At 49.0% G+C, this 16,153-nt stretch overlaps 7 protein-coding genes across 7 annotated transcripts; 4 read left to right on the forward strand and 3 right to left on the reverse strand.

Moving 5' to 3' along the window:
- Nucleotides 1-671: 671 nt before the first annotated feature.
- PADG_06054 (deoxyribose-phosphate aldolase) lies at nucleotides 672-1,514 on the forward strand (the record flags this gene model as incomplete). Its single annotated transcript, XM_010763214.1, has 1 exon — nucleotides 672-1,514. One exon carries the CDS (start codon nucleotides 672-674, stop codon nucleotides 1,512-1,514), a length of 843 nt encoding a protein of 280 aa, XP_010761516.1.
- Nucleotides 1,515-2,191: 677 nt separating this feature from the next.
- Nucleotides 2,192-3,484, forward strand: PADG_06055 (uncharacterized protein; the record flags this gene model as incomplete). Its single annotated transcript, XM_010763215.1, has 3 exons — nucleotides 2,192-2,206; nucleotides 2,283-2,425; nucleotides 2,500-3,484. The coding sequence occupies 3 exons, from the start codon at nucleotides 2,192-2,194 to the stop codon at nucleotides 3,482-3,484; spliced, it is 1,143 nt and encodes a 380-aa protein (XP_010761517.1).
- A 446-nt stretch (nucleotides 3,485-3,930) lies between these two features.
- Nucleotides 3,931-5,757, reverse strand: PADG_06056 (uncharacterized protein; the record flags this gene model as incomplete). Its single annotated transcript, XM_010763216.1, has 2 exons — nucleotides 3,931-5,322; nucleotides 5,407-5,757. 2 exons carry the CDS (start codon nucleotides 5,755-5,757, stop codon nucleotides 3,931-3,933), a joined length of 1,743 nt encoding a protein of 580 aa, XP_010761518.1.
- Nucleotides 5,758-7,090: 1,333 nt separating this feature from the next.
- On the forward strand, nucleotides 7,091-7,846 carry PADG_06057 (uncharacterized protein; the record flags this gene model as incomplete). Its single annotated transcript, XM_010763020.1, has 2 exons — nucleotides 7,091-7,474; nucleotides 7,532-7,846. The coding sequence occupies 2 exons, from the start codon at nucleotides 7,091-7,093 to the stop codon at nucleotides 7,844-7,846; spliced, it is 699 nt and encodes a 232-aa protein (XP_010761322.1).
- Nucleotides 7,847-8,989: 1,143 nt separating this feature from the next.
- Nucleotides 8,990-10,264, reverse strand: PADG_06058 (uncharacterized protein; the record flags this gene model as incomplete). Its single annotated transcript, XM_010763217.1, has 1 exon — nucleotides 8,990-10,264. One exon carries the CDS (start codon nucleotides 10,262-10,264, stop codon nucleotides 8,990-8,992), a length of 1,275 nt encoding a protein of 424 aa, XP_010761519.1.
- Nucleotides 10,265-11,290: 1,026 nt separating this feature from the next.
- PADG_06059 (lipoyl synthase, mitochondrial) lies at nucleotides 11,291-12,607 on the forward strand (the record flags this gene model as incomplete). Its single annotated transcript, XM_010763218.1, has 1 exon — nucleotides 11,291-12,607. One exon carries the CDS (start codon nucleotides 11,291-11,293, stop codon nucleotides 12,605-12,607), a length of 1,317 nt encoding a protein of 438 aa, XP_010761520.1.
- A 442-nt stretch (nucleotides 12,608-13,049) lies between these two features.
- PADG_06060 (phosphoserine phosphatase SerB) lies at nucleotides 13,050-14,705 on the reverse strand (the record flags this gene model as incomplete). The annotated part of the gene is made up of 3 exons (XM_010763021.1): nucleotides 13,050-13,373; nucleotides 13,456-13,713; nucleotides 13,911-14,705. The coding sequence occupies 3 exons, from the start codon at nucleotides 14,703-14,705 to the stop codon at nucleotides 13,050-13,052; spliced, it is 1,377 nt and encodes a 458-aa protein (XP_010761323.1).
- Between the last annotated feature and the right edge of the window lie 1,448 nt (nucleotides 14,706-16,153).

Genomic DNA, 16,153 nt, shown 5'->3' on the forward strand with positions numbered 1-16,153 from the left:
ATCTAATCCCGTGGGGAAGACTGAGGTGGCGCTGAATGTCATCTCAACACCCCGCGATTGATTGCTGAGTACGGTCGTATTGATCTTCTTGAACTGCCCGGGGAGAGGGAACTGATTAAGCCTACAGATCGACCACGGACGAACCAGATATTGCCTAGGTGAGAGGTCACAGTTTTGGATTATGTTTTGGCAGCTTGCCCGATTCTTTGGGGGAGTTGTCTTGCTTTTATTTACGTTTTATATTTCTTCGTTTTTATTACCCTTCTGTGTAATAGACCTTTACAGTCTGTTGATAACTGTTGCATTGGAGACGTTTGTCACATCTTGGATATAATATCTCAGATCTGAGAGAGTTCTACTTCTGGCTCTTTGCGAACACAAAGGTGGAGATATTTATGTGAGATAGTTACATCTACTATCACAGGTGCATTTTCATGTATCTGCAGGCTGTCTCTTTGAATTACATGCTTAAAAGCGAACTGTCTACACTCAATGAAATTAAAGCTCATAAATATACAAAACCCCAGACATCACCCGCCTTGGATCACGACACACCTTTATCCCAGCGGACGGATATTAGCATCTTAATTCCGAATTAAGAGAGCTAGAGCATCATCTTCTTACCGGAACTTTCAACCGAACTACCAGCACGGATTCCAACATATTGTATAATGGGCACCTCAACCCCCACAGACAACGCCGAATGGAGCAGGCTAATCACTCGAATCTTCAACAGCCTCCCCGAAATAAATACCAGCCGCTATCCAACCCCGAAAGATTCTCTGGCTGCCATTTCCAAAATAATCGACCACACCCAACTCGCCCTGAACGCCACAGAGGCTCAGATAGATACCCTCTGCGCTGAAGCTATCAAATACAACTTCGCAACGGTCTGCGTGCGCCCCAACTTTGTCTCACGGACTGTCCAGCAGCTGAAGGACACCGGCGTCGGAGTGACATGCGTCATTGGCTTCCACGAGGGGACGTATGGCACTGCAGCAAATGTGTCTGAAACCCAAGCTGCATTGCGCGATGGCGCAACGGAGCTTGACATGGTTCTGAATTATCAACTGCTGAAGCGTTTGGATTATGCAGCGGTGTATGAAAATATACTTGCTGTGCGCAAAGCCTCAAAGCCCACTCCCAACACCGATCACGGTTCCAGCAACAACATCGTGTTGAAAGTTATTCTTGAGACGTCACAGCTAACGCGCGCCCAGATAGTCTCGGGGTGTGTGGTGTCTTGCTCTGCCGGTGCGGACTTTGTCAAGACCAGTACTGGCTTTAATGGACCCGGGGCTACCGTGGAGGATGTTGCGACCATGAGGGCAGTCTGTGAAGCAATGGGGAATAGAGTTAAAGTGAAGGCTAGTGGTGGTGTGAGGACGGCGGAGGACTGTATCCGAATGATCAGGGCCGGAGCGGAGAGGATTGGGACTAGTTCTGGCGTCAAGATCGTGAGTGAGTTGGGCGGAAAAGAGGTTGGTGCGGCGGAGGGAAAAGGAGAGTATTGAGATGGGGATGGGTGGGTTCCTGTCTGCTCTCTGAATCTGAAGATCAACGGGATTGATATTCGTAATTCAGAGTCATTGGATACGATTACGGGTCAATGGTTAGGATGGTGGAATTTTTCATCTATATATTAGAGCCAATGGCTGCGTGTGAACGAGCGGAAGATGCGAAGGAGTGATCGTAAATAGCAATTGTATTAAATGGATGTTTGACTATCTCATAATCCCGTAGCGAAATCACCAATTCAATTATTTAAACAACTACAGAAAGAAATACGACGTTTATTCAAGCCTTCGAGAGAGAGGCTGTCACATTCCCCTGTTCTCAGCATCGCATGAAGCTGTTTAGCTCTGCCTTGTCAATAAATAGCTAGTTACATAGTTTACTGTTTGTGATAAGATCATCTTCTGTGCATCTGATAAGATCGAACCAATCACATCACGTGAAGATGGAGAGAGCTTTAAGTTTTTTTGAGAATATATATGCATCTAACAACATCAAAGCTCCGAATATAGCTTCGATCTTGGATGAATATTTCCAATTGGCTTGCCTGCTAGGGAAGGTTGTTTCATTTTTAGCATGTTAAGAAGGCTGTGTCTGTTTATCACTGTGGCGCTCACCTGTGTCTCAAGCTACCCAGAAGGAAGCCCGCACTTCAAGGAGACCTTTGCGCCCAGCCATGCATAAATCAAATGTACGCCGAGACCAAAGGAGACTGCTTCGATGTGCCATGGGCTCTGATGTTCTAATCTCCATATTTGGACTTTTAGAAAAGAAAAATAACGCACGAGCAATTTTCCGAACCCAATGACGGAATTGATGTAGACACGTCCAAGCCCACTGCCGTTTTTACCCCGCGGGGAGGCAGATCGTATACGTTGAGCGTTGCTCTTCCGGGAAGCATTATTGCTAAGTGTGCCCTCAATGCTGGCTGTCCCTCAAAGAGAATTAAAAGCGGAATTTGCCTGACACGAGTTCCCGAAACAGTGCCCAATCCCACGACCAAAAAACCTTCCTCGCTGGCTCAATCGCGCGAGCGCTGGCAGTATTCTGCGTCGATGAAGTCGTAATATTCGAGGATGACGTTCGACAGAGGCAGTCAAACGCCCACTACGATTTGAGCAAAGACGAATACACTGCTTATTCCGACCCGTCGCATTTTCTTGCACATGTCCTTTCCTACCTAGAAACTCCCCCGTACCTCCGAAAATTCTTGTTTCCTATGCACAAAAATCTCCGGACTGCGGGGACATTACCGAGCCTGGACATGCCGCATCATATACGAGCGAACGAGAGTTGTGAATATCGAGAAGGGGTCACAGTCCCAGCCAACGAGGAGCACGGGTTTGGGCAGTCGAATGCGGAAAATCATCACAACCAGCATAAACGAAAGAAAGGGAAGAAGAATATGGAGGAAGGGGTTCAGGACACGGTGATGTCCTATACGTTAGTTGACACAGGTCTTCCAAATAAAGTCTGCATACCACATATACCCGTTCCGGAAAATACGAGGGTAACCGTGAAACTGTGTTCGTCAGAGGATCCATCCCAAGGTGCCGAGGTGGTCTCTCCCTCTACTCCGCGGGAAGAAATGGGGTACTACTGGGGATATTCGGTCCGGTGCTGCGACTCATTATCCGACGTGTTCACTGAATGTCCCTTTGATGGAGGGTACGATCTGTCATTTGGGACCTCAGAACGCGGCTCGCCTCTATCACAGGTCATAACAGAAGGGGTTCCCAACTTCGAACACTTAATTGTCGTTTTTGGAGGGGTGGCTGGTCTTGAGGTTGCAGTGAAGGCGGACAAGGAGTTACTGGCGAGAGGCTTGAGGCCTGAAACAGTTGGAAATATGTTCGATTATTGGGTGAATGTGCTTCCAGGACAGGGAAGCCGCACTATTAGGACTGAGGAGGCGGTTTGGTTAGGGCTAATGGGGTTGAGGGGTGTGGTTGAGAAGAACGGCTCTTAGCAAGAGGTTGATCGCATGACGAATTCCATGGATTTTGAGATATATGAAATAAACCTTTTCGTTTGCAGAAACGATCAAATAACTTATTGTGGCTAATAAAGCCTCTGGTAACACTTCATTTGATACGATGTATAGCTTTGAAGAAACAGCGAAGACTATGCGTTTTTCACATCATACATAAGTATGAAATTGAAAATGACGGTTCCAGGTGAAATTTCCTTGGTTCCTTTTTTAACGGGGGTGTCATTCACCTGTAACTGTCTTAAACTATGTAGGGAAATCAGTATATGGAACTCCGGCCCTCCTTTTCCAAACCAAGATTTCGCCCTTTTTTGATTAAAGATGCTCGCCCTGAAAAGATAAGCAGTTGATTACATGTATTCCATGAGGATATATTCAAGAGGAGTTAAAAACGAGACAGCACTGGGTATATATGAGTGGCACGCTTAATCATCATCACTACTCATAACATCCGTCTCACTCGTCTTCTCTTCATCTTCAATCTCCATTTTCCGCACGACCGCATCACCATTCTGGCCTTTCTTCTCAGCTTCAAGCCAAGCTTCCCTGCGCTTGAGAGCACGTTCTTCCCGTCGTGCCTGCTTCTCAAGCTTTGCTTGTTGCGATTTTTGCTGCCTCTCATAAAGATCGTTATTGTGATCTTCTAGTTTGGCTATGTATTGCCGAAGTTGTACAATTTCTGCAACGCTAGCTTTTGTTGCTGATTCCTGGAGGGAAGATGTCTTTTCCAGGCGGGCAATTTTTTCCTCGAGAGATTGAAGTTTAGAATTTTGAAGGTCATGCTGACCCAATTCCTGAGTCGTCTGGACGTTGGTAGATGAGTTGGAGGGACTAGTGCCCAAGACATCTAGCTCTGCCAATCCCTCTGATATCAGAGAATATGGGAAAAAGGGATGGGTTAAAGCTTCAGAGAATTCATCTTTTGACAGAGACGATTCTGTCAATCGGCGGTTGTTGACAAAACGTAGGGGGGCGATTAGGTGAGCTTGGAGAGTGTATGTTGCCGGGATAATGTCCCCCATTCGCGACGAATTCAAAAGGGCATGATCATATCGCGGCTTGACAATATTATGAATAGTCATTCCAGGTACTTGTTTTTCCGTTTCTGGGAAGCCAACTGGAGCCAACATCTGCAGATTGGTTACCGGACAGGCATAAGTCGCTAGCGTAGACGCGTATCTACCCTTGGCAACATCCCAACACACAATAGCACCACTCCTATGACCTGATAGGAGCATCATACCATCGTATGAGAGAGAAAGGCATTGTATTGGTCCCAATTCAACGTTTGGAGGGAGCCAGCGTTCGCTCGCCGAAGGTTGTGAGGGGGCAGACTGCTGGCTGCTGTCATGAAGGATGTTCTGAATTGACGGTTCTTTGAAGAAATCTACCAATTGAACGCTGCCGTCGTCGTATCCAACATAAAATGCGCGATCTGCGGGGTCCACTGTCGAGCAGAGAGGCGTGCCTGGCAACAGGTAGGTTCGTAATAATTTACCAGTTCTATACTCCCACACAATCGCAGTATTATCACGCGACGTAGAAAGCGCAATATTAATCCTGTTACGACTATGGCCAACTGCTATACTCGTAATTGGTGCTCTGTGGTTGGTGAATGTCCGAAGAGGGTGGTTAGGTAGTGGTTGTGTCTGGGATGTGGAAGGGCGGGAGAAGGAGGTCAGAAGCGGTAACGACCAGACATGGATGTTGGCATCTTCTGAGCCAGATAAAATAAAATTATTGGTCGGGTCTATTACTAACGAAGTAACAGGTTGTAAATGTGATGCTGTCGTCGATACTTGGCGTCCTGTACATGTCTGCGACAAAGGAGAATGTTAGGAAACGAGTGACTTTTTCAATACGGCGGCCCCAGGCGAAGCATCATGCAAGAGTTCCCTCACCTCCCACAGAATAAGTCTTCCACTTTCCGTCCCCAGGACTAACAATCCTGGTTCATGATCCCTCCCCGCCAACGCAAGACTTCGAATTCTCTCCGGAAAAGGCACGGTGGCTTCCTGGTTATTTCTCTCCCGACTGTACACATGAACCACGGCCTTCCCTGCCTGCGACGCAAATATATGCGAGCATCCCACAGCCAGGCAATTAGATTCAGTGGAGCTCTTCTTCAAAGTCAAACGAAGCGATTGCGCCGGCTGGAATTCATGGAGGCAGATCCCAACATCCTTGAGCGCAGGCGAGATATGTTGGATGCTGGACGTTAGGAACGACGCAACAAAGCTCTCGGAGAGCATTTGGAGGCGGAGAGGAGTTATCCGCTCTAAATGCGGTCTCTCAGATCGGCTAATATTTTCAGCGTTGTATATTCCTCATCCGCATCTAGTCGTAAATTATCATATTATATTTTTTTGACAGTCAGCGACAGATTGTATATTATATTTTCATTCGGATTCAAACGTAGCTAGTTATTTGATTTGTTTGGCATCGGTCAATCTTATCAGATCTTCGAGATACCCTAATGCCGGTCACGTGCACAACCCTAATCCAACCTTTCCTCCAACTTCCATCTTAAAGCTCTTCCAGCGGCAGAGAACATCGTTTCTTTGTCATTTCCCCCTTTCTTTCATGCAGGCAGTTCATTGTTGGTTTGTTCAGTCTACCGATCCCTTTGTGGACAAGCCCAAGGTGGCGATTGTGAGACAGATTAAGAACAATCTCGTCCGGTTGTTGACGACGATATTGTCTACCGATCGCTTTGAGGGAGTCACCATTTCAATCACTAGCCAGGGGCTGCCAGTAGATTAAAAGGTTAAAACTCCGAATATGAAAGCTCCGGAAGTCCAACGAACCTTTTAGCGGTATAGCGTTTTATCCGCTGGTTCCGACGCTGGCCAACTTCTCTCCAAGTTCTCGGAGTTTAAGCAACTTCGAAGTTGGCAATGGACTGGGCTAGACATGCAACAAGCGTTGGTCATGGCATCATAACCCTGATCCGTTTATCTAACATCCTCGCAGATAAGTTCTGTTTTCTGATGATTCAAGACTTGAAGTGCTAACGATACCCCTGACTACTTGCAATCGCCGTTGATACCTCGTATTTCTATATCATTGCGAGAGAGTTTCGAAGGTGGCTCCAACATGTTTCATACTCTGTGATTCTAACATGCGATCTTGATTAGATGAATATACGTCATAAATTGAGGCCAGAGAGCTTCAGCTAGCCGAGCTAGCCGTTTGCATTTGACCTTTGTTGTATTTCGCATATATGGCATCGAAACATCACTTCTCTGTCTCGCTTTCAGTCGATATCTGAACTTTGGATTTTTACTCATTATGCCCTCAAGGATGAGACGAGGAGCACCATTCAATTCGTTATTTATAATGCTGCCTCTATAAACAACTTAACGGACACATCAGAGAACTATCTATCTTAGGAGGTACCCACCGCCAGTCCATACAAGCATTTAATCTGTTCCAGTTTACACCCCGAATCTCGGAACGCCTCATCCAATCTCATCTACAACTGCGGGCCACGATTTGGCGTGCTTACAGCTCAGATTTTCTTTGGACCAGATTGGGACGACCATAGATTGAGCAGATCGAATTTCCCTCTGATACGGCAGAGAAATGATCGGGATGTTACTTCATCCATATAGTGATAGCCGCTATGGGGACGATCATTCCCCTGGAGCTCTATGTAACAGCATTGATGTCTCAACCAGCTCTAAAGATTCCAAAATCTTCACTCCTTCCACTCAAAATTATTTGCTGAATGAAGGATCTTCCCCAAGATCTCACGTATTTTCAGATCTACCTGTCAAGGGAATTGCGAGTCCTGAGGTTGGAGGTATTAAAGATGAGAAATGTTGGCGTTTTGGGAAATTTATCAGCACGAATTACCAAAATTCCAAATCCGACGAACATCATAAAGCTAAAAAACGAAAGTGTCAAATCGTGCAATATAGACAACACGGGGAATCGAGAAAGATAAGCGCATCATGCGAGATAGCGGTGAGACCCTGCTAGGCTCATATGCCAGAACCGCACATGCACTAATCCATATTATAGAGATCCGTAAAGATTAACCGTCCAGCTAGTCCGCCTGAGTTGATAACTATCTCAAAGTTCCGGCCTTATCACCCAGACCCACATGGCAAATCCCGAACAAACGAGACTTCACAAGGAATTGTAATATTGAATAAACCGCCATCAGAGTCGAATTCACCTAATATTTCTCCAAGGCGTGGACATTATTTCAGTTCCTCTCATGATAGTGGATATTCGACTCAGGCATCTATCCGGCCCCTCGAAGATTTATCTCTGTTATCTGCTGAAGTTTCAGTGACAAGCCCTTCATCAACCTCTCAGCTACATCCTTTTTAATCAAGTTCCACGATGGATCTAGGAAAAGTCTCCTGTGCACAGAATTATAACCTTGCTTGGGGGTTCGGGAGGAAGTTGCTCATCACCTTGTACTCCTTCACTGGCTAGTTTTTCCTCCATCTACTCCGGCTACCCCAAGCAGGGAGAAGAGTGAACTAATGAGGATATGTTGGAGCATGTGATGGATTCTCGACCACCTCGAAGCCTCCCTAACACGAGTGCCTCAGCCAGGTTTAAGCCTCTCCTCTCCTGTTATCATTTTTGTACGTTCGACTTCGGACAAGGCTCTCTCAATCCATTCGCAGATATCTTCCCCTCGGCATCAACTGACACAATCAGTTTCTAATACGCTGCTTGCGTCGCGCAAATACATGTACCTTCTCTACGTGAAGGTGAGCAACCGAACTACGGGCTGGATCTTTCAAGTACGTCTCTGGTGAAGCAAGGACGAGACCGGGGCTTCACCTATCAAAACCATAACAGCTACATGTTTAAAAAGCGCCTCCTGCGCACGAGAGCTGTAGATATCGACACACGCTTAGATAGAATTGTGGATGGGTTGTTGATTGATTTATGCGGATCCTCTGATTATTGCAATAAGGGTGCGCTTATGATTCTTGTTCGCCTTCTTGAAGGGAAGAGGAAGCGGGTGTCCTCACTATACAGAACTCTAGGCATAATTTGGATCATTTTGGATATTTCTCTCTTCACTACTTTCCTATAAGTTTATTGCTGTTTCCGGCTGCTGTCTCGCGGACTTTAATATGTTGTCGATGTTTGAACCTTGGTTCCTTGCTTCGAATGTAATAAGAATGAAATCCAAGGGTATTTACAAACGTCTTAATTACACAATTCAATTCAACCGTACATATGTCATCGCGTTCTATAATACCTCTGTAGCAATGAGACCGCAACTACTCTCAAGACAAAATAAGAACAGTGTTGGACTCGAACACGGTCCTTTCAAAATTAAACAAATAGAGTTGTTGGGATGAACGAATGAAAGGCAACGATGAAAGTATAATCGAAGGAGGAGAAGGGGGGGTGGGGGGGGGGGGTGTCTATATAAAGATCATACAGAAGCCAAACACTATTATAATAAAAAAGAGACAAGAAGCCGTGAATTTTATTTCCTACAGCTTTCTACACCTGTTTCTTTCCCCTCAGGTTCCCGTTGGCCCGCCTTTTCCGCCCGCCAAAAACCATCTTCAGCACCAGGCAAAACCCCACCCACAGATCGACCGCAAACAACCACCACCCCCTTATGCGTGTCGTCAAATGGAGAATCCCAATGATCCTCCGCACGAACGCGTCCGTGTCGTCAAAATCATGCGCATAAATTTCCCAAATGGCAACATCCTTGACCTCCCTTCCATCCTGCGGCCCAGCTCTCTGCCTCCGAGCCGTCGTTTCAAGGTCGTATATGTCGTGTAGATCCGGAATCCCCCTTACCCCGCCCATGCCAGGAATTCGCTCCTCTCCGCCCTCCAACCCGCCTCCTCCATCCTTAGGTTCAGACAACGGAGATCTCACCCTGAGCTTCGGCGCAATAACCACAGCGCGTCCGACGCACCCTGGGTCCGCTACAAAACGCGTCCCCGCTTCCACGACATGGTTGATGTCTGCCAACGCCACGCCAGATAAAAAGATTTTCCCGCCGATCCCGAGAATGGGAGTCTCGGTAAAATAAGGGCAGAGAATGTTCACGCGTATCCCATGTTTGAGAGGTGCCGTGGCGCGCAGGGAGCGGAAGAGGCCCATCACGCCATGTTTGGAGACGCCGTAGGGTATCTGGGAGGCTAGAGGCGCGATGCTGGCTACGGAGCCCAGAAGGAGGATGTGCCTGTCCCTTTGTCTGTTTCCCGACGGTGGGGTGGATTGTGGGTTGCAGGGAGTGGACCCTGGGTTCCGGGGGAGGTAGTAGAGCGCCAGATGTGTTGTATACAGTGTTCCAGTTAGATTTACGTCGATGGTGGAGAAGCGTGGAACAGGAGGGCTAGGTTCGACCTGGTAGTCAATTGGCGGCTCTTCGAAGTCCTTAGACTCTGTGGCTCGATTTATACCTGCGTTGGCTACTACGGCATCAATTCCACCGTGCGGACTACGTTTCACAGCCTCTCGGAAGAACTCGACTTGAGACTGCCAGGAAGTCACGTCCAGCGGAAGGAAATGCAGGTTCGGGTTTCGGGTTTTTTCTCGGACACGGGTGACAAGTCGGGTTCCCGCGTCCACGTTGACATCGCCTATTATCACAGTTGCCCCAGCGGATGCCCAGTGGGAAAAGAATGCGGCACCGAACCCAGACGCACCGCCCGTGAGAAGAATGGTCTTACCCCGAATGAAGTCTAGGGGGATTTGGGAGTTGAAATCAATTGGACGGTGCTGGTAGCCTTTGGGCCATGGACTTCTCTGAGACATGGCTTGCGTAGAGGTATTGGCAGCAATTGTTTCGAGATAATGGCGAAGGGGATAATCCAATCCAGGCCAATTGACCCGCCAGCCCAGAGAAGGTAGTAACAAGTGGGACAGCAGGAATAATGCTCGTTACATGAACACAGCAGATAACCACACAAGAATCGGAAGTAAACCGTAGCTCAAAGTCTTGGAAAAAGTCAACACAGGGAAAACCAGTAATGAATCAAGAAATAATGAAGTAAACAGACCTTCCCATCAAGCTAAGATTGAAGAGAGCAAAGCGGAGTTTTATATATATATAATCCTGTTGGTTCTGACGGCTAAATTAAATTTCCTTCCAAGCGTATGGGGATGCACCAATCCATTCGATTCCTCAGGCTAACCGCAATAATGCCTTGTTGGTCAGCGGAAGGCTGTTCTTGAGGGTTTGTGCGCATCCCAGCCTCGCGCCAGGAACATGGGAAAATGTACGGAAAACGAAATGACGTGGAAATGCCTTGACCAGCCATAAAACCCAGCCGACTTGTTTCGGGGACAGGCAATCGGAGCGTTGTGAGCATCCCAGAAGAAATCGAACCAACGAGGTTAAACACTCCGAGGGCTGACATTGGAATGTGGTTCAATGGCTTAAAGGTCAATATGAATGTGGGACGGAGAATAATTCCCCTGCTTGCTTAAACTCAATTCCATTTTATACATAGGACAATCATCATTGCTTTTGCTTTGGCACATTTCCCCCGGACGGGCGTTGAAAGTTGAAAATATCTTGAAAATGTTAGGGCATCGCGGTCATGTGATTCAACTTTTTCTCGCTTTATAATCCGTAGCGGGACAACGTTATTCCTGATTGATCAGTCATGTGACATGTATGGGGTAATCGCGGCGTTGATCGATTCAACCGGTGAAAACCTGCGGACGGAAATTCTTCATGATCAGATACCTAAATAGACGGGGGACCGGGATATGCATTTTTGTCAAATCACTTATTTACTCAAGAGCGTTGGGCTGAGACTTATTCGCAATTTCACAATGGCAGCGTCCGCCCGTGGGCTCCGCACTCTCCAATCCGCCCACTCATCCACCACCGTACCTAGGCTTCAATTAGCTGTATCCAGATGCTATGCGACAACTACCTCCCCCGATCCCCCCATAACCAATTCCTCCAATTCCTCCAATTCCTCCAATTCCACGCCCACCCCCAAGCAGCGAATCACAGCTTTCAAAGACAAGCTAAACGCCGGCCCCTCGTTCTCCGATTTTGTCTCCGGCGGCGGCGGCGGCGGCGCCTCAAACGACCGCGTCCCCCTGGACCCCGCCGAAGCGTATGCCCTGAAAACCGCCCTCGTAGGGCCCCCCGGCAGAAAGAAGCAGATCATCCGTCTGCCCTCCTGGCTCAAGACCCCCATCCCAGACACCCCAAACTACAGGCGCATCAAAAGCGACCTCCGCGGCCTAAACCTGCACACCGTCTGCGAAGAAGCCCGCTGCCCCAACATATCCGATTGCTGGGGCGGCAGCTCCAAGTCCGCCGCAACGGCCACAATCATGCTGATGGGAGACACGTGCACGCGCGGCTGCCGCTTCTGCAGCGTGAAGACGTCCCGCACGCCTCCGCCGCTCGACCCGCACGAGCCGGAGAATACGGCCGAGGCGCTCTCGCGTTGGGGGCTGGGGTACGTGGTGATGACGAGCGTTGACCGGGACGACCTTGCCGACGGCGGGGCGAGACATGTGGTCGAAACGGTGCGCAAGGTCAAGCAGAAGGCGCCCGGCATCCTCCTCGAGTGCCTGACGGGCGACTACGCGGGGGACCTGGAGATGGTGGCGCTGGTGGCTACGTCGGGCCTGGACGTGTTCGCGCACAATGTCGAGACGGTCGAGGCGCTGACGCCCTTTGTGCGGGATCGGAGGGCCACGTTCCAGCAGAGCCTGCGGGTGCTGAAGGCGGCGAAGGAGGCCAGGCCGGAGCTTATTACGAAGACGTCGATCATGCTTGGGCTCGGGGAGACGGAGACGCAGCTGTGGGAGACGCTGAGGGCGCTGAGGGCGGTCGATGTTGATGTTGTTACCTTTGGGCAGTACATGAGGCCGACGAAGCGGCATATGGCTGTGCATGAATATGTGAGGCCGGAGGTGTTTGATTTGTGGAAGGAGCGGGCTCTGGAGATGGGGTTTTTGTACTGTGCGTCTGGGCCGTTGGTGAGGAGTAGTTACAAGGCTGGGGAGGCGTTTATTGAGAATGTGTTGAAAAAGAGGAGGGGGGAGGGTGCTGACGGTGGTGATGGTGGGAACTCGACGAGGCGTGAGGATGTGGAGAGATTGGTTGCTGGAGGGGTAGTGCGGTGATATATATTTCACCCTCCTTTTATGCTGTGTGCTTGTATCGAGGTATTACTTAGAGAGCCAGGTTATCCAAGTTAAACCGGAATGCCCCTTCGACGAAACGCATGAGGTTGGTGTTTGCGATTTACAGGTTTATCCTAATCTCTCTCTTACATGTAGTTACACACCATGCCCTGCATGAGACACGAGATTTCAACAAATCTCAATCATGGCCGTTTAAGATCTCTCCATCTCTCTTGAAACTTGATGTGCAAAATTGATGACAATACATATGCCGTAAAATATATGCCAATGAAGTCAAGAAAGAAAGAAGAAAGAAGAAAGAAAGAAAGAAAGAAAGAAAGAAAGAAAGAAAGAAAAGGAATAAAACTTCTCCAAAAATGGCAGAACCTCATTTACCCCAGAACCGAAAGCCACGAAAACACCACGGACAACATGACATCACTCAACCACCATCCTTGACCAGCTCCTCGATCTCCTCCCGATGCATGCCAAACAGATACAAAATATCGACCAGCGAAGTCCCATTCAGCCGCGCCGGCGCCTCAAGCTGCACCTTGCTCTTTGCCCTCCACGCAATACCCAACCCGGCCTCCTTCAGCATGAGCAGGTCATTCGCGCCATCGCCAATCGCCAAGGTCTGCTTGATGGCAATGCCATTATCCTCCGCGAGGGTGAGGAGGAGGTTGCGTTTTCGCACAGCGTCGATGATCGGATGTTCGGGCACGAGGTTGCCGGTGAGTGTTTGTGTCGCAGGGTCGATTTCGAGCTGATGTGCGATGCGGCGCGTGGTCAGCTAGAGTTTAGAGATATTCATCTTGGGGGCAAGGGTTGGAGGTTGAGGGACTCACGTGGTTGGCGAAGGCGTAGTCCAGCCCCAGTTCACCGGCCAGCCAGTCTGCGAGGGGTTGGAAGCCGCCACTGAGGACTGCTAGTTTTAATCCGAGGGTCTTCAGGCCGCGGCAGAGTTCGCGGGCACCAGGGGCGATGGTGATGATTGGCTTGAGCTTTTCGAAGACGTCTGCGGGCACGCCCTTGAGGAGACTCACACGGGCTCTTAGGGATTCGGCAAAGTCGAGTTGCCCGCTCATGGCACGAGCGGTTATTTCCTTGGAGTATATTGTGAGTTTTTTTTTTTTTTATTATTATTATTATTATTATTTTTTATTTTATTATTTTATTTTTTTTATTATTATTATTTATTTATTTATTTTTTTTAATTTTAATTTTAATTTTAATATTAATTTTTCCCTTTTGGTCGTGGTAAAGATGGGAAATCGTTGAGCTTTGCAGGGGGGAGACGTACAGAAACCTCCTTCTCCGCACCGATGAAGCGGGCCATTTCATCAATGACCTCCTGCTGGATCAAGGTGCTATCCATATCAAACACGGCCAGCCGCTTGTGCCTCCTGAACACGCTCTCCCGCTGGATGATGACTTCCACATTCCATTCCCGCTCAAAGCGCCAGATGTTCTCGTGCTTCTGCATGTCCTCGAAGGAGAGATACTCTTCCTTCGGCGGCGGACAGATGGTCACCTCGACCACCCGCGGCCGGCCCTCTTTGTCCAGACAGCGGTGCGAGGTCCTCATGCGTTGGTAAGGAGTGGGCAGCTCCTCCATGATCTGCAGGAAATTCGTGAGGCACAGCTGCGACACGTACTGGCCGTAGAGGAGGTCTAGCGGCTCTGGACCCGGGTCCCGGGGAGGCTGTTCGACGTCCAGGGGTGGAGCGGAAGCGCGCACCGCGGTGGGGGCGCGGCGTCTGCCTGTAGGCCTGGGCTGCGAGGAGATGCGGTGAGGACGCGGGTGAACGGTTGGATCGGAGGCCCTGTAGAAAATGGTAGCGACCAATTTGGGGGAGTTTGCCGGGAGGGAGACGGGCGACTCGTTGAAGAGCGAGTGCACAATCCCACTCTCCTTCACGTTGGGGTGAGCCAGGGCGGGGCCACTGCGGAGAGAAAGGGGGGGGAAGAGAGACTCGTGGGCAAGAGATGTGGATGGCTTATACTGCTGGTGGTCCTGTATGAACGATCCCCCGGACAGAGAGCTGTGCCGTAGTACCGGCCGTCCCCCACGGATAGGAAAGATGGCATCGGACATGAATGACTGGCTGTTTATAAGCAGGTAACTCAGGGGGGGAACCGCAGGTCGTCTGTATGCCTGGCACAATCGGCAGCCAACTGATCTATCAGCAAAGAGTCTTATGACGCTGTGCAGCAACTCGCCGTCACTACTGCTCACAAGCTGCAGCAGCGTTCACGGCACGTTTCTTCTTCTTCTTGAGATGGCAATGAAGAGTGTGGTGTTGTTTGTTGTTGGTTGGAGCCGGGGTTGATCCCATTTTCCAAACTACAGTGAATTTTTTGCTGGCCGGGGATGTCAGTGAGTCATGTGATGAAATTTAGGTTAGTCAGCAAAGCTTCTCAGGTTGGTCTCTGTCAACGAATCACATCAAGGCCGCACTCCAACTGACCCATGGAAACGGCGACGGCAGCAACCTTCATCGATTCCATGAATTGAACCACAAGCAAGCGGCAAGTGGAGAGCTTATGAAGAAATAAGAGAGTAACTTCAGAGAGAGTAAACGTGGACTTTGCAACCGGTGATTGCACTATGCTGCTGAGTGTCTAGCCCAAACCAACTGAGATATAACTGAGGTTTAACTGAGATATAACTGAGGTTTAACTGAGGTTTAACTGAGATTTAACTGAGGTTTAACTGAGTTGACTGTTGAGCCGAAGGGGGGGAACTGTCCATTGGCCCATCCACGCACGTGATGCATTTCCGGGTTAAACCCCCTCTGGATGAGTCAGCCGGCGTCACAAAAAAAAAAGTCCATAGTTTAGTTAGAGGAATTAAACCTGCTACCCTAGGTCACGTGTACCATATGTATTTATTAGTAGCTAGCTAGCTTGCTTAAGAAGTCCCACAATAAAACAAGGTTGAATTAACAGTGTGTTGTTGTTGTTGTTGTTGTTGTTGTTGTTGTTGTTGTTGTTGTTGTCCTCTTAGATAGTTTAGTTACTTTGAGTCAGTGGCGGTTGTTGCTCTGTAATTAACTCCATTTTGTAGCAGTTACTCTGTAGCAGTTACTCGTAACTGTCAACTGTCAAATGTCAACTAACTACAAGAGTCTTGCTGAGTAACACTCCTCCGCAGTCACCTGTCTGCTGCTGCTGCTGCTGCTGCTGCTGCTGCTGCTGGTGGTTCCGCGTGGAGACTTGCAGCCGCTCACAGTCCCTCTCCACGGAAGAATAATACACTGTGCTGTTGTTCTTCTCCCGCGATGGATGTTCTTTGTTCTGACTCCCCTGAAGTGCACGTTTTCACCGCCAGCTAATGCAGGCCAAAATTGCGTGATTTGCAATGCCCATGAGCAAATCCCCCCTCCACCCCGCCAACCCTGCGCTATTCTGGGTAGTCTGGTAGTCTGGTATTCCGATGGGCTCTGTCTGCTGGGGTTGTGCCAGGGTGATGCCACGGCAGAGTGTCTTCCTTGCCTGGAGGGGAGCCTTAAGGGGGGCCTTAGGGGGGGGGGGGGGGGGGGG

Source organism: Paracoccidioides brasiliensis, assembly GCF_000150735.1.
Source record: "Paracoccidioides brasiliensis Pb18 unplaced genomic scaffold supercont2.7, whole genome shotgun sequence".
NCBI lineage: Eukaryota > Fungi > Ascomycota > Eurotiomycetes > Onygenales > Ajellomycetaceae > Paracoccidioides > Paracoccidioides brasiliensis.